General features: G+C 36.1%; 2 protein-coding genes across 3 annotated transcripts in view; both read left to right on the top strand.

Moving 5' to 3' along the window:
• The first annotated feature begins 381 nt into the window (after nucleotides 1-381).
• rsph3 (radial spoke head 3) lies at nucleotides 382-7,552 on the top strand. Its single transcript, XM_057823333.1, has 8 exons — nucleotides 382-609; nucleotides 4,243-4,324; nucleotides 4,399-4,543; nucleotides 4,629-4,774; nucleotides 6,436-6,639; nucleotides 6,797-6,959; nucleotides 7,036-7,122; nucleotides 7,276-7,552. Exons 1-8 carry the CDS (start codon nucleotides 491-493, stop codon nucleotides 7,341-7,343), a joined length of 1,014 nt encoding a protein of 337 aa, XP_057679316.1. The 5' UTR covers nucleotides 382-490; the 3' UTR covers nucleotides 7,344-7,552.
• A 1,624-nt stretch (nucleotides 7,553-9,176) lies between these two features.
• The window catches only part of ezrb (ezrin b), a 43,225-nt gene continuing 26,737 nt past the window's right edge, over nucleotides 9,177-25,664 (top strand). Inside the window, exons 1-4 of one of the 2 annotated variants that reach the window (XM_057823226.1) lie at nucleotides 9,177-9,315; nucleotides 10,646-10,726; nucleotides 16,771-16,854; nucleotides 25,188-25,283. In XM_057823226.1, coding sequence (XP_057679209.1) covers nucleotides 10,715-10,726; nucleotides 16,771-16,854; nucleotides 25,188-25,283 — 192 coding nt within the window. In that variant the 5' untranslated portion in view covers nucleotides 9,177-9,315; nucleotides 10,646-10,714. Of the gene's footprint in view, nucleotides 9,316-10,538; nucleotides 10,727-16,770; nucleotides 16,855-25,187; nucleotides 25,284-25,664 lie in introns of those variants that run through there. The other variant, XM_057823225.1, reaches the window with a different exon arrangement.

Raw genomic sequence — 25,664 nt, 5'->3', positions numbered from 1 at the left:
AAAAAAAAAATGCAAAAGCTTTCAGATAATTAACAAATTACCGCAGCAAATTAATTCATGTTGATGAGCTCATCTACCTGACAGTTATACGGCTCAAATTTTGAATCTCAATGTTTTTTTTTTTTTGTTTTTGTTTTTTTTTTTTGCCTATTTGTACACTGTAAACGGCTGACAACAAACCCAAGATAAATACATACTTTCAAAAGACCAGAACATACCATATCATCTAAAAGTCTAGGTATGAACACACTGGCAGAGTAAAATTAGTGCAGATGATGTATTCTGAAGGCTATTTCTCCCTAGTTTCTAAAATGTACCATTACGACACTTGCTCCACTTTCTGGTTATGGTTGCTATGTTTTACTTCCTGGTTACGGTTGCTACGGTAGCTGCTGCTTACAGCTGCTGTCCCCGACACCGCACACGAGCAAAACGTAAACGTAACGAGCGCATTTGCTGAACTTTTTTTTTTCTTTTTCTCCCCCAAACGATGTCTTTTGTTTCTCACGGCCAGAGAAACGCGAACGGAACGTACACGTTCTCCAGCAGGCCAAGACCTGTTGAAAACCGCTCCAAATACAGAGAACAGCCGACGGAAAAGACAGAAAAGTATGTTTTTTTTCTTCCCCCCAAAATAAAGTTTTACACAAACTATTGACCAAGTCAATAGTTAGATTAGCCAAAATTTTTACTCAAGTAAGGGTAGTGTTACTCCTAAATAATATTACTCAAGTAACACTAAAAGTAGTCATCCAAAAATTTACTCAAGTGCAAGTAAAAAAATATTACAGTAGTTAAAAAGAATACCCAAGTGACGAGTAACATTGTGAATAATTGTTTACAAAGTCTTTTTTTTTTTTTTAAATAATGGTATTTTTTTTCTCAACACAACCTCATCTACCTGAACTATTATTATTAGTGATTAGAGGCGTGAAAAATTTCCGATTCTTAATTATTCGCGATTCGGCCGTGGAAGATTCGAGAACGATTCACAAACATCCAAATTCCGATTATTGAATTATACCAGGTAAAGCGGAAATAAAACGCAGTCAGCGCGGTCTTCAGGACACAATGAGGAACGGACCGAGAGTAAATATCATGTGCAGCAAATGCCGCTAGTTTAAAAAAAAAAAAAAACCTGACTGCGGCCATCAGCCGCTACAAACAGCGCCCAGTTACTAGTTGCTACAAACAATCGGTTTCATTCACAAGTATTTGATACACTGTCAATGGGAAAACACATTGGCAGTGTATCAAATACTTGTTCTCACCACTGTATCTAGACTAGATGTGAAATGACAGACATTTCCGCGCTAGTAAACAGGCGCCATCTTAAAGCAGTAAACTTCTCTAGAAGGCTCTGTTATAACGGACCTAATTACTTTTTATCTAAAATACCCCTAAACCGGCAAAATCTTGACTTGAGTCTATCTTTAAATGATGAAACAGTTTTAAAACTTTCACATGTCGAAAGTAGACATGGGGGAAATTATGGAATAACGAGCGCAATTTTAACAACTTTAACGGTTGATTCACAACATTAAATGACCTCCAAACATAGCAAAGGTTACTATGTTTTTGTTTTGTTTTTTGAAAAAAATGGGAAAAAAACATGAAAGGTAACACCAGTTACTTACTCAATACTCAATACTCTAGTTACTTACATCATTAAATGAATTGAATGTAGTTTAAAGCTGCTGATACAGAATGGAGACTTGAGTATTTTTATTACTGGTTTTAACCGGCAACTTGATACTAAAATAGTAGTTTGGTTTATTTAGCCTGAGAAGATTTATGGACAATTTTGGAACAAATATACAAAACATAATTTTTTTTTTTTTTTTTTTTTAAATGGGGGGAGGGGGCATCAATAATCGATTTATAATCGAATCGAAGTCTCTGAATCGTAATCGAATCGTTAGGTGCCCAAAGATTCCCACCTCTATTTGTGATGCACGATAATAAAATTTTCAGCCGATACCGATAACCGATAATTTCCTCCTCGTTCCAACCGATAACCGATAATGTCAAGCCGATAATTCTATTAAAAGATTTATGTCAAATTTTAAAGCGTACACAAGAGAAAATATTACTTTGAAAAATTATAATTTATTGCTATTTTTTTTCAACAGCAAATGTGAACAAGTAGTAAATTCCAACATCTAAATAGAGACAGATTGTCTGACATTGTGTAATGGTAAACTTTTGGCAACAATTACTTACAGAGTAGATACCTAAGTTGCACAAAAATGCTTTTAAAATAAGCCATTCCTAACAAATAACATTATTACACTGCAAAAACACACCTCCTTAAAACTAGTTAAATTCCCCAGTGTAAATCTATTGGAAATAAGTGAAATTATCGCCAGCTTCGGTTGCACACATTTGGAGGCTAAATCAAGTATATAGTTATCGGATTGCATTATCGGTTGAAAATTTTATTATTATTTTTTTCTATCTGGATTTTCTGTTTGACGTCATAATTGCCATTATCGGCCGATGATCGTGCATCTTTAGTTATTATTACACTGTACTATTACATGACCAAATTAGGACAAAAAGAAGACACAAAAATCATCAAATTCAGACCACAACAGCACTGGAAACATCACTTGTCCAAAAAGCATGAGTGTCCTCTAGTGGAGAAAAAACATTGACTAGAGTCATTTGGTTATTGTTGCGACATCTCATTGATGAAACTGAGAGCCACTGCCAACATTTTTGGCAAAAATAAAGTCAATTTGTAGAATAAAAAGGAAAAAAATAACGTCTCTAGTTTAGCCAAAAGTAGCAGAGTAAGAGTAGTTTTTCTTCACAAGTAAAAGTAAAACGTATTGCATGGTGAATCTACTCTAAGAAGTACATTATATTCAAAAGGTTACTCAAGTTAATGTAATGAAGTAAATGTAGCGCATTACTACCCACCTCTGCTTTTGATGTAGAAGTACATTATATTCAAAAGGTTACTCAAGTTAATGTAATGAAGTAAATGTAACGCATTACTACCCACCTCTGCTTTTGATGTAGGTTTTAATGACGCTGAATTATATATAAAAAAGAGATTAATTGTATTCATACTATAGTACGATTATTTTTTTTCAAAAATCGTGGAAAAATAGACGGCACGCATTCATGCAAAAAATAGAAATCACAATTTATAAATTATGTTAATTATGTGTTAATACGCCCCCAAAGAATAATTGGACTGGGTTGAGACTCTTGGTAGCATAGTTCAGTAATCTCCACTCTTCAATTTGTCTGCTACTACCTTAATTTTTTAACTATAAGCCGCTACTATTTTCTTTCATATTGAATCCTGTGGCTTATAGTCCAGTGCGTCTTATTTGTTGATTTGTTTGGGTTAACAGGTAACACTTCATTTGACAGCGGCGTCATAGGACTGCCACAGGACCGTCATAATTATGACATGACACTATCATAAGCATTACTGAATGTGTATGACAGATGTCATTAAGTGTCATCCAGCAAATCACACAAGACCGTCATAATTATGACATGACACTATCATAAGCATTACTGAATGTGTATGACAGATGTCATTAAGTGTCATCCAGCAAATCATGTCACTTACTCCATTTTTGTCCATCTCGGATCTTTTACGTCCATTCAAAAGTGAGATAATTTGCCGGATAACGCTAAATGAAATCTGTTATAAGCATTCATTAATGCTCATGACAGTGTCATGTCATAAATGTGATTGTCTAATGACAGTCTTATGGTGCCACTGTCAAATAAATTGTTAGCAAATACCATAACTAGCAATTAATGAAACAATTGGAACGCTAACTGAAGAAACAATTAGCACAGAACATGAATACTGATTGTTATTTACATCTGTAGCGCATACTACAGGCATGTTGGACAACAATATTGTTGACAGCAGAAGTTAACTGTCTCCCCCAAAGGAGCAGTGATGGCCAAATGAAGCTTCTTGAAGCAATGAAGCTTTGCAGCCAATTGGTTCAACACTTCATGGTTCATTTGGTCTTGTAGTTGTTTGATACCGCTGTCCAATAAAGTGTTACCGGTTAATATCTTTTGGTGTAAATATCCCATAATACAGTGGGGACAGCTGCGGCTTATACCGTAGTCCGGTGCGGCATATCTATGAACAAATGTCGTTTTCGTGTCAAGTTTGGTGGGATGCCGCCTATAGTCAGGTGCACCTTTTAGTGCGAAAATTATGGAAACATGGTTACATGGTCTCTCTTTTGTTTACAGAGCACACACTACTTACGGAAACATCATGTATGATCGCCGTGTCATCAGGGGGAATACTTATGCCCAACGCTTTTTATCAACAGTCAGTACATGAATCATTTGAGGATTTTATTATTATTCCTTCTGATTGTAAAATCAACATGTGGAAATGTGCAGATGGTACAGGAAGACCTTGCTGAAATACAAAGACAGCAAGAGATGCGAAAGAAAGCCGTGGCTAATAAAAAGAAGACCAAGGAGCTGTTACGAGCTTCCACTCCGGAGGCTGTGCAAGGCAGAAAACACAATGTTGTCCAAACTGGTGAATTATTTTCCTTTCAGCTTCACTGATGAGTTAGTCATTGTTCACTCTATTATGAGAGTCGGTGTTTTCTATTTCTTTTCAGATATTTATCTGGAGGAGTTGAGCTACAACATAGAAGTTTCACATATTGAGTGTCAGACTGATCCTCTCCTTGACAGACCAGCAACACCGCTTTTCATACCTGCTAAATCGGGCAAAGATGTCGCAACACAAATAGAGGAGGGGGAGGTAGGTCACTTAACGTTCAAATGTCTCTGCAGGCCTTATCGTCTTCTCTCTTCTACTTTATTTAACCTCCAAAGGTGTGAAAATGAATGATAAGGCTTTTGATTGGCAACCAGTCCGGGATGTACTAACCTCTCACTCAAAACAGATGAGATCAGGTTCAGCTCGTCTGGAATTTGTCAAAAATAATAGGGATAAACAAATGTTATGCTCCCTGATATATTTTTGTTTTTGAAACGCATTTCCTGAAGAAAGATTGTAACAATCTGGATTTCTTCTGTTAACACAGTGCTTTGACGTAACACCATATCATTTGAACATCGTCATCGCAATGTGCGCATGGGCGATCGTCCCACAGCAGGACATGTAATCGTTTTATTTATTATTTATTTATTTTTTTATGTGAACTTTTATTTTGCTTCATAAAAGCAGCAATTGTGCAGAGAAATGGCTCCGTTTTATATACACCAATCTTCATCATTCACAGATAAACCCCCCTTAGACTGGACTAAACGGTATAATATGAATAATTAGGGATGTCTCTATCGCACATTTTTCCACCTGAGTCTGAGTCACCTGATTTTGAGAAACTGCCAAGTCGCAATCCGATACCAATTTTTTTTTTTTTTTTTTGCTGTGATGCTCACACTGCCGAGAACAGCGTCTCACTTACACAATGTATGAGTTGCCACAGCACACTTCAGACTGTGCACCAAGCTTAATGATGATTAACAAATTTTTGCCTAGAGCTACCGAAGAGATGAAACCTACAAACCTATCACTCATTGCTAACTTTAATACCAAACGCCAGCTGCACTGTTGACCAAGAAAAACAGTTTGGTCGCACTGCTTAGCAGTAGGGAGGGTGAGAGGAAGTAAGAGCATGAAGCAGAAAAACATAAATATATATTTTTTAAAATTAAAAACCCGATCCTTTTCACCCAATCCTGGTCCTTTGAAAAATGGCGCAATCTGCCTGATTTCCAATCACGTTATCCGATTGGGACATCTCTAATGAATACAATGTGATCATAGCGAGTCAACCAATGTCTTCCCAAACAGACCTCTTCAAGTCATTTGGTGAAAATTCTTTTAGCTTTAATATCGCAATATATCACCCCCCCCCCCCCCCCCCCCAAAGTCAGTTTTTTCCAATATCGTTCAGCCCTATGTCACACTATTTACATCCTGCTTGTGCTCCAACACCCAAAGTATTCTGTGCCACTTGGTGCCCTAAAGTATTGATATCTAGTGTTTAATTTGTTGATGGCATCATGTTCGATGAGTGGTTAGCATGTTCGCCTCACAGTTTTAAGATCAAGGGCACAATTCGAGATTGTGGCCTCCATGTATGAAAAATACATGTTCTCTCTTTGCCTGCATAGGTTTTCTTTGAGTACTCTGTTTTCATCCCAAAATTATGCATGGTTGGCTGATGGAGCACTCTAAATTCTCCATAGTTGTGACTGAGTGTGAAAGGTTGTTGGGCCCTGCGATTGGCTGGCAGATCAAGCAGTACCCCACCTCTTGCGCATAGTTAGCTGGGATAGGCTCCAGCACCCCCACGACCCTCATGAGGATAAGCAGAAGATGAATAAATGAGTTGTTTTGAGTTACATACAACTTGTTGATTTTGTATGAATTAAGTTTTCTGTCTTTTGGAGTTGTTCGACTTTGACAGAGAGGTACAGCCCTTGCTGGAGGTCCTGGTTGGGAAGACTATTGAACAGTCTTTGCTGGAAGTGATGGAGGAGGAGGAGCTGGCCTGCCTAAGAGCCCAGCAGAGGACCTTCCAGGAGCTCCGCAATGCCGAGCTGGCTGAGCTCCAGCGGTTACAGGAGCAAGAGAGGCGCCGCAGGGAAGAAAAAGTACACAAATGAGGATTTTTTTTTTTGTGTCTAGAGGTGGATTTGGAAAATCTTACTTTTTGTTTAATATTGGTACACTTTTCTCAGTGTGATGTCTTCAATATTAAAACTATAGCGAATGTATGGATGGTATTAGAAGGGTAACTTTTTCTTCCAGGAACATCGCATTGCCCAGCAGAGGGAGGCACTTATGAGGGAAAAAGAGACACTGGAGAAAATAGCTGCACGGGCCTACACCGAGCAGTACTTGGCTGACCTTGTACCAACAGTCTTTAAGTCGTTGAGGGTCCAAGGCTTCTTCTTTGACCCTGTGGAAAAAGGTGCAGAACACTATCAGTGATCAAGTTATACTATAGGAAGATTATTCAAGTGTTTCTGTGTGTACCTTACTTTCAGATATTGAAACAAACTTCTTCCCATGGCTGATGGCTGAGGTGAACAGCAAATTGGAAAAGAGAACTGCAGCAAGGCAGCTTTTGGACAGTAAGTTTGCAATGATTTCCAAAAGAACTGAGTAGTCCCTTCAATTGCCCGTCTAAACTTTTTAGGAGTTATACTGCCTCCTAGTGGCTTAAATTTTTTTTTTTTTTTTTTAATTAAGTGAGTCAATTAATTTACCTTCCTTGTCTTTTTCAGCACTCATCTATGACGTGGCCGAGAAAAAACTATCATTCTACGCAGACTTACAGGCAGTAGACAAGTAGACAACAACAACCAAAATAAATTAATATCTTGACATGTATGAAATTTCTTTATTCGGACACTTTGACTCTAGGATGCAGTGTTTTCATTTAGTTCTTGCCTCACTACTAACAATTATCTTATAACTGGAGAGAAACATTAAGATTCTAAATGAAATGCATCTTATTCACCACCGATGGTGATTTTCAAACATATTTATGTGCGCATATTAAAAAATGAAAATAAACTACAAAAATGTTTTCATGATTTATTTATATTTGTGATTTGCCTGCTGGTGGTAAATAATATTTTACTCTCTCTAAGAACAGGGTTATAAAGGAGACTATTTTAATACCCTTAGCCTATTGGTCAGTTTACATATATGACTCCTCCCTCCTGACGTCACAAGCCGAGAGTGGATGACACGGACCTGCCCATTTTACAAACTTTCCAAGTTGGTTAAAAAAAAGCATTTGCAGATTGTGTAATCATAGAAACTCATCTGCATATTTTACAAACTTTGTACAAGTTGGTTAAAAAAAGCATATTCAGATTTTGTAATCATAGAAACCCAAAGTCTGATTCATCGTTCACAATATAAACTCTTCATCATTACTGCAATCATACTAAATACCTTCATTATACTGTATATAAACGTCATGATACCTACTTATGATATGAACCAATACCAAAATCAGGCACGTGAACAATAAATATAAGATAAGATTATATCAAGGACGTAGGTTTGGTCTCAACATTGTTAGGGATGATATAACACATAACCTGCATGTACACTTTTTGCTCGGGATGGGGCATTAATAAGACCGAACAGATAGGGTGAACAGGGGTCAGGGCTACATTTCTCATGAATATGAACCTAATTAATTGATATGCTAAATCAGAGGTGCTCATTACGTCGATCACGACAGACCAGTTGATCGCAACGCTAGTGTGAGTAGCTCGCGGCATCCCCCCCAAAAATAATTTTTTTTTTTTTTAATGTACTTAGTTAATTATAATTCTTATACAGCACCCTTCTCTCTCTAAGCAGCGTCATGCTCACGTTTTTCTAGTTATATATAGTTTCCTATAGAGTTCACTACATTTCTCACAGTTAATTAACATTAACAGTAAAAGACACAAACAGAAGGACACTTTGCTCTAAGCAGCTTCTTACTCGAGTTTTGCAGGTTAGCAAGTTCACACAGTTTATTGTTATGCTAACTGTGATGCAGGTCTGACTTTCAGTAGCAAAATTAGTGGTTTGTCCCCCACCTCCACAACATTTGTGACTTTTTAAGTTACTTGCAGTGCCTGCTGCTGGACGAAAAAAAAACAACTTCTAATATCCCTCCCCTTCAAATGGGGTTGAGGGGGCGACATGTTTTTTGACATGTATTTCTTTTGGGGCTTTGTGTGTGTGTGTCGGCGGTGGGTCAAGCCATCAGCCAATGAAACGTGCGTTGGGGGGGTGATGGACAGGCATATTCACCAAGTGAAAAGGGATAAATGTAAGTGGAACATAATGAAAATAGTTCACTTAATAATGGTCAGAGGTGGGTAGTAACGCGTTACATGTACTCCATTACATTTACTTGAGTAACTTTTTTGAGAAAAATGCACTTCTAAGAGTAGTTTTACCAAGCCATACTTTTTACTTTTACTTGAGGAGATTTGTGAAGAAAAACGCTACTCTTTCTCCGCTACTTTGGACTACACAAGCGTAGTTACATTTTTCCTCTTTATTCTACATATTGGATTATTTTTCGCTAGCGGCTACCGCTACTAATTTCACCAATGAGACGTTGCAACAAAAGTCACATGACTCCATTTCACCAATCACACGCAAGCTTGCCGTTCTATGATCAAGCAAGCCTGTTCAATCACGCGTCTTTAAAGCACCGTAACAAATGAAGTATTTGACATAGAGTGCTTCCCTCAACATTATTCTCTCCCGGTTTTTATTTGGCACCGATTGACCACGGAAAACTGGAGGTATGATCCTTTTAATTTCATACTACGTACTAAGAAGGAAGTACATTATTCACGACTCAAACTAGGAACTATTTTCTCCACTACAGGGCAGGGCACCCATGCTCTTTGGTCGAATAATGCTTCATAACAGTTTTTTTTTTCCCTTTAATGATCCCCCCCCCCCCCCCCCCTTTGGTTTAATGTGGTTATGTAATGGGTTATTGTACAGTATCATAGCAACGGTTCATATAGATATGTATGTGCTGAGAAAAAGGATTCCGATTGTTTAAAAAAAAAAAAAAAAAAATCAAACAAAAATAAGCGGTTACTAAAAAGGTTACTCATTACTTGAGTATTTTTTTCACTGGATACTTTTTTACTTGTACTTGGGTACATTTTTTTGGATGACTACTTTTACTCCTACTTGAGTAATATTGTTTTGAAGTATACGCTACTCTTACTTGAGTAAAATTTTTGGCTACTCTACCCACCTCTGATAATGGTAGGGGCAATTCTATCCTTGAAACATATGGGAAGACAATCTAATTGACCTAAATAACTGAACTCATTATCTCATGCCTATAAGGTTGCTTAAAAATTGGTTGGGACAATTTGAGCATCCTGAAAAATTGGCAGTGGTATGTCCCTACCGTCCCTATATGCAAACCTACGCCCTTGGATTATTTAAAAATCCTGGATGGCCATTAACCTGTATACGGTGGAATAGAATAAAAGAGAATGAATCCGACTCGTTTTCTATCCTTTAAACCAAACAAATCACGGTCCATTAACGACATACAGCTATAATGAAATTTGAATGACTGCAGTTCTCTTTTGCCAAGTATTGGTCATAATAAAAAAGAAAAAGAATGAAAGGAGTGAACTAAGGTTTGGTGGTTTTGACCATGCCCAGTGGGTGAGGCATCAGACACTTTCGGGCCACGACAATTCAAACTATGTACACTTAAAATTACTTCCTGTGCATTGTGCATTTGAATACCATAATAAAAGCGCGTGAAAATGGTAAATAAACTACTCATAATCCGGATAATCGGCAGTTGTTCACTTGGCAAGCAGAAGTAACTATAATTCGTTCTTAAGTATAACTATTACTTAAATATATTCAATATTCTCCGTCAAATTCAAAGTTGTACACTTATTTTGAAAGACTGATGTTGTCGTTTCCTGCGCTTCTTTTGCTTGGCTCCTGTTAACTTGCCTGTCGAGAAACTTTTGAGCGCTTATGATGACTGTCACCTGCAGGAGTGCCAAGCGACTCCCTTAAGAAGGCTTTTTAAGTGACACCCAATTGACTCAAACTTGTTTCTCCTCTTATTCGCTCCCAACGAAGGTACTGTGGCTACACCGGGTCTGACTGATTTGAATTTCCTTCAGGTGCAAAGGCTGCCACAGACGCAAAATGCCGAAACCGGTAAGTAATTGTAGTATTTATAATTGATGGTAGAAATACAGTTTGTCATTTGACATATCCCCCTATATAGTTGTGTAAACAATACATATTATGTAGTTTTACTGGCTTTGGAAATATATTCAACCTATGATTAATACTTTAGTACACCTTTACAATATCATATTAACTCTTTGGCGCGCTAGACTTCCAATCCATTTGAATTGGGAGGTTTGGCAGCTAATGAATTCTCTGTTTAAATGGTTCCCACGTCTACTAGTGATAAACTCAATTAAATTCACAGGAGAAATACGAAGTGAGCAACGTGATTGGACGTCTATCACCGTCATTTGCAGTGAATGATTTAATGTAGAGAGTAATTATTTGCTCTCAGGCTTTTGATATGCCACATTTAAGATACAATACTTTCAGCATAGCTAAAAAGGATGTCAAAATCATTTAAAAATATTAACTTTTCATCATAAACTCAGTCTTAATAACAATAGAAACAGTTTTCTTCAGTTGTAATTATGTCAAAGTAACTAACAGGTGTGAGGGTAAAGTCTAGCCACTCAAAATCATTTTTCCACCAGGCATTTAATGGGATTTCCCCACACTTCTTAAGTCAACTTTGTGTAATTATTTACCAATTAGCAAAATTTGACTAGAGAATAAGTCTGTTCTCATGGGAATTTAATAGATTGGGAGAAAAGTTATTTTAGCTGCTTGAAAATCATTTTATTGTCTTTTTAAATTATTTTGTGAACGCATCCCTGAGACAGTTTGTACATGTACAAACTGCTCTGCTTACATAAATGGTTATTTGCGAAGTGCTGCATTTCAAATGTACAATTCACAACTCTAAGTGAGGACAAAAAAAAAAAGATAAAGTACTCCCATGATCTGTAACAGATCAGGTTTTACTCCCGACTAGCTTGCCCCACCCTGGCTTGCTATTACACTGTGCACAGTCCAACATCAGTTTGGAAACTTATCCCTGGCATATAGTCAGTTTATTTTTCTACCTGGAAACTGGGACATACGTAGGTAGTATTTCCATGAAATAAACGACAGTACATTTATAGGAGCTACTATGACGTTTTGCTTTCTTAATAACACTGGATTGTTTTGGTTGGGTGTTGCTGAGGAAGTGACATCACAACTGAGAGTCATTTTTTTCACTATGATACTCACATTGTTTACTTTTGTAGCTGAAGCAATGTAATGACCTTGATGCTAATCTTATTGAGGGCTAATGTAATAAGGCGAAACGGGGCCACATGATAAAGCTTTGTGATTGACATAACATTGAAAATAACAAAAACGTATATTAACCTCCTTATTTTTTTATTTACATCTGAAAATTAAAAAAATATATATATTGTTTTAAAAGTGTACGTTATATATTTGATAGATTGGCAATTTATTGTTATGTGTCGCCATGTCTTGACAAATGCAGAGACATATTTGTGTGTTGTAACTACTTTTTTTTTGGACCAAACTAAGTGAAATTGAATAATTTCCCATTTCACAATTGATGATCTGTCACGATACGTGAATGTTCCTGTGTATTTTTAATTTAAATCATAGACTTCATAATATATAGACGTGACACATTCGCCATTCACTGCGTCACGCCCTCCTGAAAGCGGCCGTCCCACATTCCGCTTCACTTATTAGCAGTCACATGCAGCGATCTAACGCCGGATTTAGGTTGAAAAAGTACGAAAGCTGTACTGTATAGAAATAGAAAGGATTGTCTCAGGAGTGATTTGTTCGAAGATTCAAGGTAATTATTATTTTTTTCATACCATGCATGCGTTTTGAAAAGTAAAAAAAAAAAACAATGGGAGAAATTAGCCGCTACAGCATTGGCATTATACTTCGCAATATTTACGTACAATAACTGATAACTGCCCGGTTTTTTGTTCTTAACGAAGAATCAAGACTGTTTTACGTCCTTATCTATAAAGAATTCAGGGATTTAAGCATTTATTCACATGAATTTTCGATGCAAAAAGCACTTTGTTGTACTAAAGGGGCCGCCACAGTGACTTAAAGACTAGCAGCACATTCGAGATATTTACGTAAAATAAATGCTAACTGGCCGATTTTTTTTTGTTTTTTTTTGCTTTTAACCAAGAATCGAGACTTTTTTACGTCCATATCTATAAAGAATTCAGAGATTTAACCATTTATTCACAAGAATTTTCAATGGAATCAGCTATTTGTCTATGATATGGGGGCCGCTAATTTGCTTACTGACTAGCATCACAGTTCATAATATTTCTAAAATCTACTGCACGGTTTTTTGCTTTTAACCAAGAATCAAGACTGTTTTACATCCCTATCTATGAAGAATTCAGGGATTTAAGCATTTATTCACAAGAATTTTCAACAGAAAAAGCTATTTGTCTGTGTTTCTACTCAGTCAGCTTTGACGGAGATAGGCCCCCTATGAATCGGCCCCGTGTCCGGTCAATACATTATGAAGTCTATGTTTGAATGCATAAAAATTCTTTCCATTTGCTCAATTTTCACTAACTAGTTGAATTTTAGACCGGTTGTTTTATTGATTGAGTTTTAAAAGTTACACTTCACCATTATTGGTTATTATGATTAATTTTGGAGTCTAAGGCTTACCAAGAACTGTATACAACACATCAACAACATGATTTCCGATGTAATGATAACCAAAGGAATACATGGAAATGATTCATTGTATATTACTAAAAGACTGTCTGTTTGAAACTCCAATTAATTCATTTCAATATTGGATTCTACGCCTTGATAAATACCTCATCGTAAACTAGTCCAAGTTAACCACACCTTATGTCCATGCTGAGTTTAAGACCAGTCATGCACTGAACTTAGAGACTGATAGAAACGATCGCTTTAATGGCATGAGTGCAAACTCAAACTTTTCCTTAATATGAGTGTGGACTTGAAGTTATATTTTGAGCTGCCATGTTTTCTTTACCAGTCTGAATGGCCTCAGTTAATTCCGACTTGACATTTGGACGTCCCTGTCGGATAGCGCATATCACTCATTCTGTTGGTTGTCACTCTCTTGGCAGGTATACACATTTACATTTTCAATTGGATGCCGTGGGTGTGTTTTTCTAGGTGCTCCTCTCACTAAATGTTGTACATGCAAATATAGCAGTGAGGTGAAGCCTCCATGTATGAGCCATTTCTCCCCTCATTACTGGATGCCTCTTTCTTAAATTTGAGAGCAGTTTTGGTACTTTGCTTCCTCAAGACTGCCGATACAGACTGGAGCTGAAAGGTTTCTTTGTCTGATGAGTAGAGGCTGTATTTCACCACCCTTTTGCCTTTGAGCTGTGACTCAAAACTGGAATATTAAATTCAGGCTCATTGAGTTTTCCAAGGCATGTGTGTTTTGAGAGCTCTATCACATAAGGCATAAGTTTCCTATGTCACAAATCCAGACTCCCCTCTAATCATCGCTGGCAGCATCACACTTAAACCAAGTTAAGACTGCTGGGCTGGATAACACGGTGATGAGACACTGTGATTGGATTGGCCCTTCTTGTGAGATGTAAGCCAGTTAGATGATTGTCACCAGTCGGGTCACAGCTTTGGCCTAGTTGTCGTGTTTCACCTCTCACAATGGAATACAGATGAAAGGTTCCTCCAAAGGCTTCTGTTAGCAGCTTTTCTCTGCCCCCTGCATGTCATCTTTTGTATCCATTTCAATAGGCAGTAATAAGCTTTGTCAATAATGTTTACATCCTCTTTCTGTATTAGCCACTACGGGTGTGGATTTGACTACAGTTTCTTGATTGACCTGGTGGAAAATGTACAATTAATAATTGCCAATGGTAATTTAGCAATCCTATGATACATTAATTTGTTTATTTGTGGATTCTGTGCGCAATCTTGCAATTTAATTTCTTTGTATGCATTCAATCTCTACTTATTGACTTACTTTTGACACCAAATAAGTTGGAATAATGGAATGGAATGAATAGGGCATGCAGTATAAAGACCTCACTTAATCGACAACCAAATTCTCAATTAGTCATCAATTTTGCCCATCTCTGGTGGTCAGATTGCCTAACCCTTTCATGCAGGAATTATAATTTTTATTCCATTCGTTTTTATTACATGGTGTAGGGCAGGGATCTCAAATGTGTGGCCAAGGGGCCAATTGTGACTCACGGGACAATATTTTTTGACCCCCATTTGACATTCAATTGTCTTATTAGTGTCGTCCACAAGTATTTTGCAATTAAAATAATAATAATAATAATAATAATTTTAAATACATTGTATTAATTGATTGAAGCATCCATTTTAGGGGAAAATACATTATTTTAAAAATGATAAATGAAAATAAAAAATGCAAAAAAAAAAAAAAAACATGGGTAATAATTAAAAAATAATAAATATGTATTAATAATAATATCCTACATATTATTATTATTATTATTATTATTATTTATTATTAAAAAATATAATTCCGAATAGCTTGGATCAGTGGGAGAAAATGGATGGGTGGATAATTCTAAATAAGATTAAATAAAATAAAAAAAACTTCAAAAAAATGTATTAAAACTAGAAGAATATAGACATGCTGTATCCTCAAATAATGTCCATGTGTAATTTGCTCAGAGAATTGTATTAATTTTATCTATTATTTATTTTTTAAAATCTGTTTCATTGTGTGACCTGACATACCTTAATTCTTTGGTTACCATTGGTTGCCTTATTTTTTTTTTTCAAATTATTTAATACAGATTTAAACGCACATTACAGTATTATATCCACTATTTTCTATATTGTTAATCCGAATTAAGGTGCAGGTAGGCTGAAGCCTATACCATCTTATTTTGAGAACAGCGACTAGTTACTTGTGTGATTATAGGGTTTGTTTATTATTATGTATGTACTTGTTATTTGGAAAGATTTGTGGTGGATTAGGTTGTGACACAGTTACCATAATTTTCGGACTATAAACTACTTTTTTCCTTCATTTTGAATTCTGTGGCTTGTAGTCCAGTGCGGCTTATTTGTTGATTTATTTGGGTTAATAGCATAGGTAACACTTTACTTGACAGCGGCGTCATAAGACCGTCATAATTATGACATGAAACTATCATGGGCATTGCTGAATACTTATGACTGATGTCATTTTGTGTCATCCGGCAAATTATGTCAATAACTTCATTTATGTCCAGCTCGGTTCTTTTACATCCATTCAAAAGTGAGATAATTTCCCGGATTACACTAAAGGACATCTGTTATAAGCATTCATTAATGCTCATGACAGTGTCATACAATTATGATAGCTTTATGACAGTCTTATGGCACCACTGTCAAATAGAGTGTTACCAAATACCATAACTAGCAATTAATGAAACAACTGGAACAGTAATTGAAGAAATAATTAGCACAGAACATGAATTTTGATTGTTATTTACATCTGTAGTGCATGCTAGGAGGCATGTTGGACTATAACAGTGTCGAAAGCAGGTGCCAGCAGAGGTTGACTGTCTCCGCCAAGGAAGCAATAAAGCTTTGCAGCCAATTGGTTTAAAGCTTCACGGTGGTTCATTTGGTCTTATGACAGTCGTATGACGCCGCTGTCAAATAAAGTGTTACCGGTTAGTATCTTTTGGTGTAAATATCCCATAATACAGTGAGGAGAGCTGCGGCTTATAGTCCAGTGCGGCTTATCTATGAACAAATGCCGTTTTCATGTCAAGTTTGATGGGTGACGGCTTATAGTGAAGTGCGTCTTATAGTGCGAAAATTACGATACTTTATTTCATTGGATCATGTATTTATACATTAATGTGTGATGGTGATTATTCACTTTCAACCCTCCAACTTAAAATAGATTGGATGCTTTTCGCCAATGTCAATGAGTTAACAACAACAACAACAAGCTGTTTTCTTAGAATGCGTTAAGGGAATTTAGTCCCTATGGCTATTCTTTAACTAGTTTATTGAGTTTTTGTTCCAATTTCAAGATATGCAACAAGTTTTATCACACTTTTTAAAAGCTGATTTTTTTCATTGTGTGTTTTTGCCCCCCACAGGTGAATATTAACGTCAACGCCTTGGACTCAGAGTTGGAGTTTGCTGTACTGCCAAACGCGACTGGCAAAGTTGTGTTTGACCAGGTGCGCTTCTGTTTACCATTTCTACTTAGTGTTAGATGCATTTACAGTGAATAATCCTGCTGAACTTCTGTTACAAAATTCCACCTGTACGGTTTATCTTTAAATATTAACTCATCATAGGTGCATCTGCAGCAGACACCAATGCCATTGCAATAATCTTATTTTGTATGGTGCTAGTCTTCTCTGCAAAAGTATCGTTGTACGGGGAGTTAAACACAATACGCTTGAGAACACTCAATCCAAGTAAAAATAAAGACTGTGATCGATTTTTGCGTATTAAATGGGAATGTATGACTTATGTAATCAAGTGTTAGTACCATAAATAGATTTTATTAGTTTGCGAAAAGCCAAATACTTCTCCCGAATATAATTTTGAACAGATTTGTAGACAAATTGTCCCACCCAAAGATTGCCATTTAAAAGTTTAAATCCAGTAAAACCCAGCTGACATGTCATCAACGTGAACTCGTTTGCTTTGTGACAGCCAGCACCGCGGGAGAACAGGCATTGTTTAAGTCACTTCCTGTAAAACTTGTTTTTCAATTGCTAGTGTAGCCAATTTCTATACAGTAGTACCTCTACTTACAAAATTAATTGGTTCTGTATGTAGTTTCGTAACTTGAAAATTCTGTATGTAGAGACGTGTTTTCTATGGAGTTAGATTTGTGTCTTTATTATTCAATCAAAAAAAAAAAAAAGTTGCTTCAATCAAAAAAAAGTTGTTTCAATCAAAATATTTATATTCAATCAAAGAAAAAGTCACTTCAATAAAAAAAATGTGTTTGAATGCAAAAATAAATTTGAAACTCAAAAGAATGTATTTGGAACCTATTTTTCTTTGATTTTTTTGATTGAAACAACTTTTTTGATTGACGTAATGTAGTTTTTCGTTTGGACCACATTTTGGCTAGGATATTTGTGTCTTTATTATTAAATAAAAAAATAAGTTGCTTCAAACAAACAAAAAAATATTTTCAAAAGAAAAATCACTTCAATCAAAAATTAAAAAAAAAAAAAAATTCAATCGTAGAAAAAAAGTTTTTGAATGGGAAAAATTATTTGAGACTCAGAAATTCGCATTTGAACACTTAATTTTTCATTGAAACTTCTCATTGATTGAAGCAATCCTTTTTGTGTTTAAGCCATATTATGGGTAGGACATGTGTGTCTAAATAATTCAATACCAATAAAAGTTGCTTCAATCAAAAAAAAAAACTATTTTTAATCAAAGAAAAAAATCACTTGCAAAAATAATTTTTCTTTTAAAATATTTTTTTATTTGAAATATTTATTTTTTTATTGAAGTGTCATGTTTTTTGAAAAGCAAAAAGTTTTAAACTCTCTTTTTTTTTTTTTTTTTTTTTTTTTTTAAAGTGGAAAAAGTTTTGGATGCACTTTTTTTTTGAAGCGGAAAATTTTTGAAGGCACTTTTTTTCGATTGAATCATTTTGACACAAAGATTCAACTTCAACGCTACTTCCGACATGTTTGAGTGGCAGGTGACTACGCCAATGGTATCAAAGCATGAAGCAAGAATAATGGCCACCAGGGCTCCATCCAGCCATCGGACGCTGCTCGAGTCCAAGCCGAAAATAGGGCACCGGTATTGGGGCCCACGACAATCAAGCACATTTTTTCTGATTGAAGTGACTTTTTCTTTGACTGAAAATAAATATTTTGATAGAAGCAACTTTTTTTTTGATTGACGCAACGTTTCTTTTTTTTTTTTTTTTGATTGACGCAATGTTTCTTTTTTTTTTTGGGTTGAATAATAAAGACACAAATCTACCTCCATAGTTTTCCATGAAAATGCCCTAATCCCTTCCAAGCACCCCAAAATTCAGACATAAATCTTTTATAATGCAAAGAAATGCATTACAACATGTAACAAATACAGGTTACAATTAGGTTTTTGCACACTAAACATGAAATCAGAGTTGTGTATATTGTAAAAAAACCAAGAATAGAGTAAAGAATAAAAGTTAATACACTCATGTAAAGCTGTCGGAACCCCGGGGCGAATGAAGAGGACGCTGGAATACACACATAGAGTAGTGGTCCCTCTTAGCCAATTGGATGCCAGCAATGCTAGGCAATGGCCAATGGCAGAGCAGCTATAAGTATGTTACATTCAGTAAACTCTGGGAGCTGCGAGTACCAGCCATACTGTATTTTTGCTTTTCGTATCCTGAAATTCATTTCAGAAGAAGCAACAATATTTTCCTGTTGAGGCATGTCTTAACCTGAAAATTCTGTATGTAGAGACGTTCGTATGCAGAGGTATTACTGTACATGTTGTGTTTTTAATGTCACGGGACCAGGCTTATCTCCACTTTATTAAGAGTATGTTGAGCATATAAAATCAAATCCAATTGAAGCATACTGGGACCAATGCAAACTGCAGCAATTCTCAAAATTCAGGTTTGCTGATGCAGTTTGTTTAGTTTATGTTAATATATTTTTGAAAGAATGATGGAAGAATGATTCTATTTGATGGCATAACATTAAAGGGTGGGAATATTTGTAAGAAATTGCTGCCAAAAGGGTGTGCCTCAAATAAGATTTTTTAAAACAGTACCAACTTAACCAGCTAAAATCAAATTTAGCAATAACCAAGCCCAGCAACAATTCACTTTACTGGTCATCTCCTATACTTACATAACTACAACCGCAACTCCAATGAAGTTGGAACGTTGTGTTAAACATAGTAAACATAAATACTTATATTTGATTGAATACAACACAAAGACGTGATATTTATTGTTCATACTGATAAATGTGATTGTTTCAAAGCAAATAATCATTAAAGTCGAATTTTATGCTTTCAACATTTTCCTAAAAAGATTGGACAAGTAGCAAAACAGATATCAAATACCCTTTTGGAAAATCTCACAGTTGAAAAGGCTAATTAGGACCATTATTGGGTATAAAATGAGCTCGCCTCCCCTGAATTGCTCAGTCATTCCAAGAAAAAAATGGGGCGAGGTTCACCCCTTTGTGATTAAGTGCATGAGAAAATGGCCAAACAGTTTAAGGACAATGTTCCTTAAGTACAATTGCAAGGAATATAGGGATTTCATCATCTACATAATATTAGCAAAAATACTGTATTTTCCCGCACTATAAGGGCCACCTAAAAGTGTTCAATTTTCTTAAACGCTGACAGTGGTCCTCATAATCTGATGCGCCTTATACTGTATATTGGTTAATCATGGCATAGCATTTCCTTTAGTGCAGCTCCATCTAGTGGATGCATAAACCAACCCCAACCACTGCTATTGCTACTTCCTACTTCGCCTTATAATGCAGTAATAATACACCCTACGCGTAGTCCCCGGGTTACGGTGCACCCGACTTGCGTGATTTCGACTTTACTCGTCCCCCATTTTGTCTCCAGCCGATTTTTTTTTTTTAAGTCGTGTAAACATTACCTTATTGTACCTCACCATATCTTATTTTTTTACTTTATCTTATGAATATGACTCCTCTGCCCCTTGGCGAAATGTGTATTTTATTATAATGTTGACGTTTGTTTTGTAATGCATGCTTTTATTTTGGTGGAGGAAGCGTAGAGCAGGTAGTACTTCCGCACGTAAGTAAGAGCGCATGTACTCCCGAAGAAGAACGTATTTGCGCACAGGAAGAAGAACGTATTTGCTTCCAAGAAGAAGCTCCTCAGCCGAGTGAGAGAGGGGAACGATTACAGCTTAGTTCGCTGTCTAGCTCAGACTTAGCTCCAACGTCTTGGCGAGGACAGTACAATGACATATAATACATGTTTTTGGATAGTTATTTTGAGATTTAGGGGTACTTAAAGTGTTAATTCTGACTTGTGCAGAAAATTCAGATTACGTTGCCGTTATAGGACAGACCTCATTCGTAACCTGGGGACTACCTGTATATGAAAACAGTTTTAAAATAGGCCATTCATTGAAGGTATGCCGTATACTCCGATTCGCCTTATAGTTCAGAAAATAAGGTAATGGACGTCAAACAAATTACTGCACTATATGTGAAATATGTATATATTTCAGATGTTTGTGTTATTTCAATTGATGTTTTTTGTGTGAATTATTCTGTCTAACCTCTGAAATCAATCAATCAGTCAATCAATATATGGTGGCTTTTGATAGGCGTGTATTCACTTTTGCATTGACCAATTTTTTAAATCGTTAATTTTGGGTTTTAAAAATCTATCAGCAACTTAAGTTTCATGGTACAAGTCAAGCAAGTGTTGTTGAGATGTTGATTAAAGTCTTACTTACTTTACTCAATTGTGATGTGCAATGGTACTTATTGCTTGATAGATTTCCTGGAGCACCATCATTAGTTCATTCCTTGTTTGAAAACACAAGTAATTGAGTATCAGTGTTTGGCAGTGGGAGGTTAAGTATTACATGATAACAAAACGTTTGCTGAGTGACTAGGACTAATCAACCCAACCCAAAATGAACAGCAAGAGGTGTCACGGGCACTCTGCAGAAATATACAAACTCTTAAAAAACATCATAAAATCATATGCAGTACATAATGTATACAGTATCATTAAACACCAGTATGTAATTATTAAATGTTATTTTTTTCCCACCAAGTGATTTACTCTGAGTGCTTCATTGGGTTTGGAACAACTGTTACAGATTAATGCAGTTGATATGCCACGTAGGTGCACCTTGACACCTATAAGCAGCTTGATGTAGTCTCACACTGGCAGGCACTAAGTAGCTATGTTGGCTCAGTATGCAACCTGCAGTCTTGTGAGGAAATGCTGACCAACAATAGCCGGCTCATTTACTGAGACTGTCTAGCCTTTGTGTTCAGTATTGATCATGAACTTAGAATTTATCGTTGCAAAGACAAGCATTTGCCACTCCCCTACACACCCTTTTGCTCATCTCATTTAACCTGTAGCTGTAGTATATTAAAAATGACAGTATGTCAATGTCAATGACAATGACAATGTATTTTGTTTAATGTTTTTAGGTATATGTCTTGTTATTAGAAAAAAAATTATCGTGGACTGCTATTCTTTAATGTTGAGAATAAGATTTTGAGTTAAATAGTGTGAAAGGACAACATTTCCAACTGTCTTCTTAATCACAAGGCACTACTGCATGTGGTTTGGATTTGTGTTCCTTGCACTCAAAATTTTAGCAAGCCACAATTTTAGTTGTTGTTTTCCCAAGCGAAATACATTTTGATTTTGCATATTTTGGGGAAAATTGATAGATGTTTATGAGTTTAAAATAATTTTAATTGTTAGACTACCGCTTCGTGAACTCTGGTCTATTCTGTGTGAGCAGAGTGATGCAATCAAGTCAAAAGTACAAAATTGGTTGATTGATTGTTTGCTATTCGCAGATAATGCTAACCCAGCCCTTCCCTTTCTTAATCGCTTTGTGAATCTAGATGATTGTTTGCAGTCAGAAATGCACTTAAAGTCAAGTGGCATACTGTTCTTACGCCACAGAATACCGAAAAACTCATCAATCAAGCAGAAAGAACTCTCACTCTGTCTTTTCGAACTGAAATTATGAATGTGGAGATGCTTTCTGAGGTTTCCGCCTTTAGGATTTGATTTACACCACATGACTAAAGGCACAGAGTTTATACATTTTTCCCCTTCCAGCAACACATTTGATTGAATATCTTCAGATCTGAATTCTTTCTTGACCAAATGAAGAATAACACCAACACCTGAATGGGATATATGTCAATATGGCTATGGTGTAATCAAACTGATCAAACAGTTTATTCCTTATCGTGCTAGTTAGATGTCTCCGGAATGTATTGAATAATAGCTTTTTAAATAACTAAGAGTATTCCTGATGACTTCTATCTGAGAAATTCACATTTTTAGGGAGATTTAAACCAAATTAAATGGTTTGTAATATTACATGAATCATGATTTATGTTAAGAGGTAAAAGATCATTTAAGGGAGTAGGTTTGCATAGGGATGGAAGGGACATAGCAATACCAACTTTTCAGGATGCTCAAATTCGCCCCACCAACTTTTAAGCAACCTTATCTACATTATATTTAGTTCAGCTATAGTTATATTTCACTTACCCGTAATTTCCGGACTATAAGCCGCTACTTTTTTCGTTCATTTTGAATCCTGTGGCTTATAGTCCAATGCGGCTTATATGTTGATTTATTTGTGTTAATAGGCAACCCATGCCTCCTAGCATGCATTGCAGCACTACAGATGTAAGTAACAATCAAAACTCATGTTCTTTGCTAATTATTTATTTATTTACTGTTCCATTTGTTTCATTAATTGCTTGGTATGGTATTTGCTAACACTTTATTTGACAGCGGCGTCATACGACTGTCATAAGACCATCATAATTATGACATGACACTATCATGGGCATTACTGAATGCTTATGACAGATGTCATTAAGTTTCATCCAGCAAATTATGTTACCAACTTAATTTACGTCCAGCTCGGATCTTTTACATCCATTCAAAAGTGAGATCATTTGCTGAATAAAACTGAATGATAACTGTTATAAGCATTCGTTAATGCTCATGACAGTGTCATGTCATAATTATGTCTAATTGTCTAATGACAGTCTTATGGCGCCACTGTCAAATAAAGTGTTACCAAATACCGCAACTAGAAATTATTTAAACAAACAGGAACAGTAACTGAATAAACAATTCTCAAAGAACATGAATTTTGTTTGTTATTTACATCTGTTGCGTTGCAATGCATGCTAGGAGGCATGATGGACAACAACAGTGTTGACAGCATGTGGCATTAAAGGTTGACTGTCTCCCCCAAGGAAGCAGTGATGGCCAAATGAAGCTTCTTGAAACAATGAAGCTTTGCAGCCAATTAGTTTAAAGCTTCATGGTGGTTCATTTGGTATTCTGACCATCATATGATGCCGCTGTCTAATGAAGTGTTACCGGCTAATATCTTTTGCTGTAAATATCCCATAATACAGTGAGAACAGCTGCGGCTTATAGTCCAGTGTGGCTTATCTATGAACAAATGCCATTTTCGTGTCACATTTGGTGGGTGGCAGCTTATAGTCAGGTGCGCCTTATAGTGCGAAAATTATGGTAGGTTAACAGTTATTTGAATTAAAATAAAGTTGCATTAGGCCATCCAGCGCACATCACAGTGACAGTCGACTTGGGTAAAATGTCAGTTCGTCAGGCTTTGGCTTCCAGATTTACATACAATCAATACAGAACAATGTCCATTATTTGGATTTTACTGCATAGCATTTCAAATTGTGTTCAGTTACTTCACAGCATTTAACAAGGAACCAGAAAACGACTATTACAAAAATGTTTGAATTGGATATCAATACATTATGCAGGTGTACTCAATGTTGATGTATGGCAGTGCATATCCCCTAATAGTAGCTTCTAAGTCAGTGGAACATTGCATAAAGTTCTTATATTTTTCTCTCGAGGCTTACCTTAGGCGTCTGTGTGGCAGTTTGCTGCCATGAAAGGCCTTGTTGTGTTCACACGCCCAGATGGAATGAAGTGCTTTCATTTTACTCAACTGTGAGTGAGTGTCCAAGCCATTCAAAAACCACTTTCCTATGTCAACTTGCTCAGAATTTTTTTTTTTTTCCCCACTGGGCAACAACAAGTGTCCGATTTTAATTTCAAGCTAATCGTTGGGCTAGAATACCATTGTGTGGATGGATACAGTTCTTCACCTGCAGTCTACTAAGCAGGGCTTTTGTTGACTAGGTGTTGGTGTTTTTCTTTTTTTCCTCCCAATTTTACAGAATGTTCTTACTGGGAAGCAAAAACAGGAATTTTTACATTGTTTCCCTGTAAAGCCCATTAAAGATTGTTGTGGTTATGTTTAGTGGAGAGGGGGTTGTTTAGCTCCTCTTGTATCTGTAAAGATGTTGGGCTATTGTGTTTCAAATCTGTGTTAAATCTGATGTGAATCTTACCATATTGATGTTTACTCTAACAGACCTTTGTCTTCAAGAATGGCTGCAATTACATGTATAGATAAAATAGCCAGTAAACATCAGATATGCTATTTTAGTTGTCTGCAGCTATCCTATTACCTAAAGTTGTGTAATTCCAGAATGGTCATTAGTCTGGTATGTGGATTTTAGTTAGTACTATTTATTTGTCAGCACGATTTTACAAAAACTTACCTACTTGCCCTACAAAAAAGTGAAGGATTAGCACTTAGATTAAGGAACAACACATTAGATTTGGTCTCAAGCAAGGACTTATTTCCCCCGCATTTGTTGACATTGTGAAAAAAACAAAACAATATTGTGTCATTGCTATTTTGAAAATATTAGTCTTATTTTGAGTAATTCCTCTTTTCTATCCATAGGTGGTGAAAACAGCTGGTTTACGTGAGGTATGGTACTTTGGACTCCAGTATATAGATGGAAAAGACTATTTAACTTGGCTCAAAATGGAAAAAAAGGTGAGATGAGTTTGAAACAGATGTTTTTGCATACACATACACACATACCACTTTATCTATGTATCTCAGTTGCAATTGTTCAGATTTTGCAACGTAGTAGGTCAAATTCAGTCAAGCAGAAATACTGTACATTCTTTTAAGGCCAATAATATGCTGTGTGATGAATTGTTTCCTTGAAAGTCAGTGTACCTTTCCTTCTTCTTTTTAATACTCTCTTGTGTTCACAAAAGGGCTAATATCTGCAAGGGATTTGATATGGTTCTATGTACGCGTGTTGCATAACAGTCCAAAATGTGCTCAGCTAGACTATAAACGCTACTGAGCCGAAACAGTTTTCTGTTGTATAGTCAACAGTGTTAAATTCCAGGCCACTGAATTCCT

Source organism: Corythoichthys intestinalis, chromosome 19 (genome assembly GCF_030265065.1).
Source record: "Corythoichthys intestinalis isolate RoL2023-P3 chromosome 19, ASM3026506v1, whole genome shotgun sequence".
Lineage (NCBI taxonomy): Eukaryota > Metazoa > Chordata > Actinopteri > Syngnathiformes > Syngnathidae > Corythoichthys > Corythoichthys intestinalis.
The sequence above is the reverse complement of the archived record's forward strand: the minus strand, read 5'-3'. Positions and strand labels throughout refer to the sequence as shown.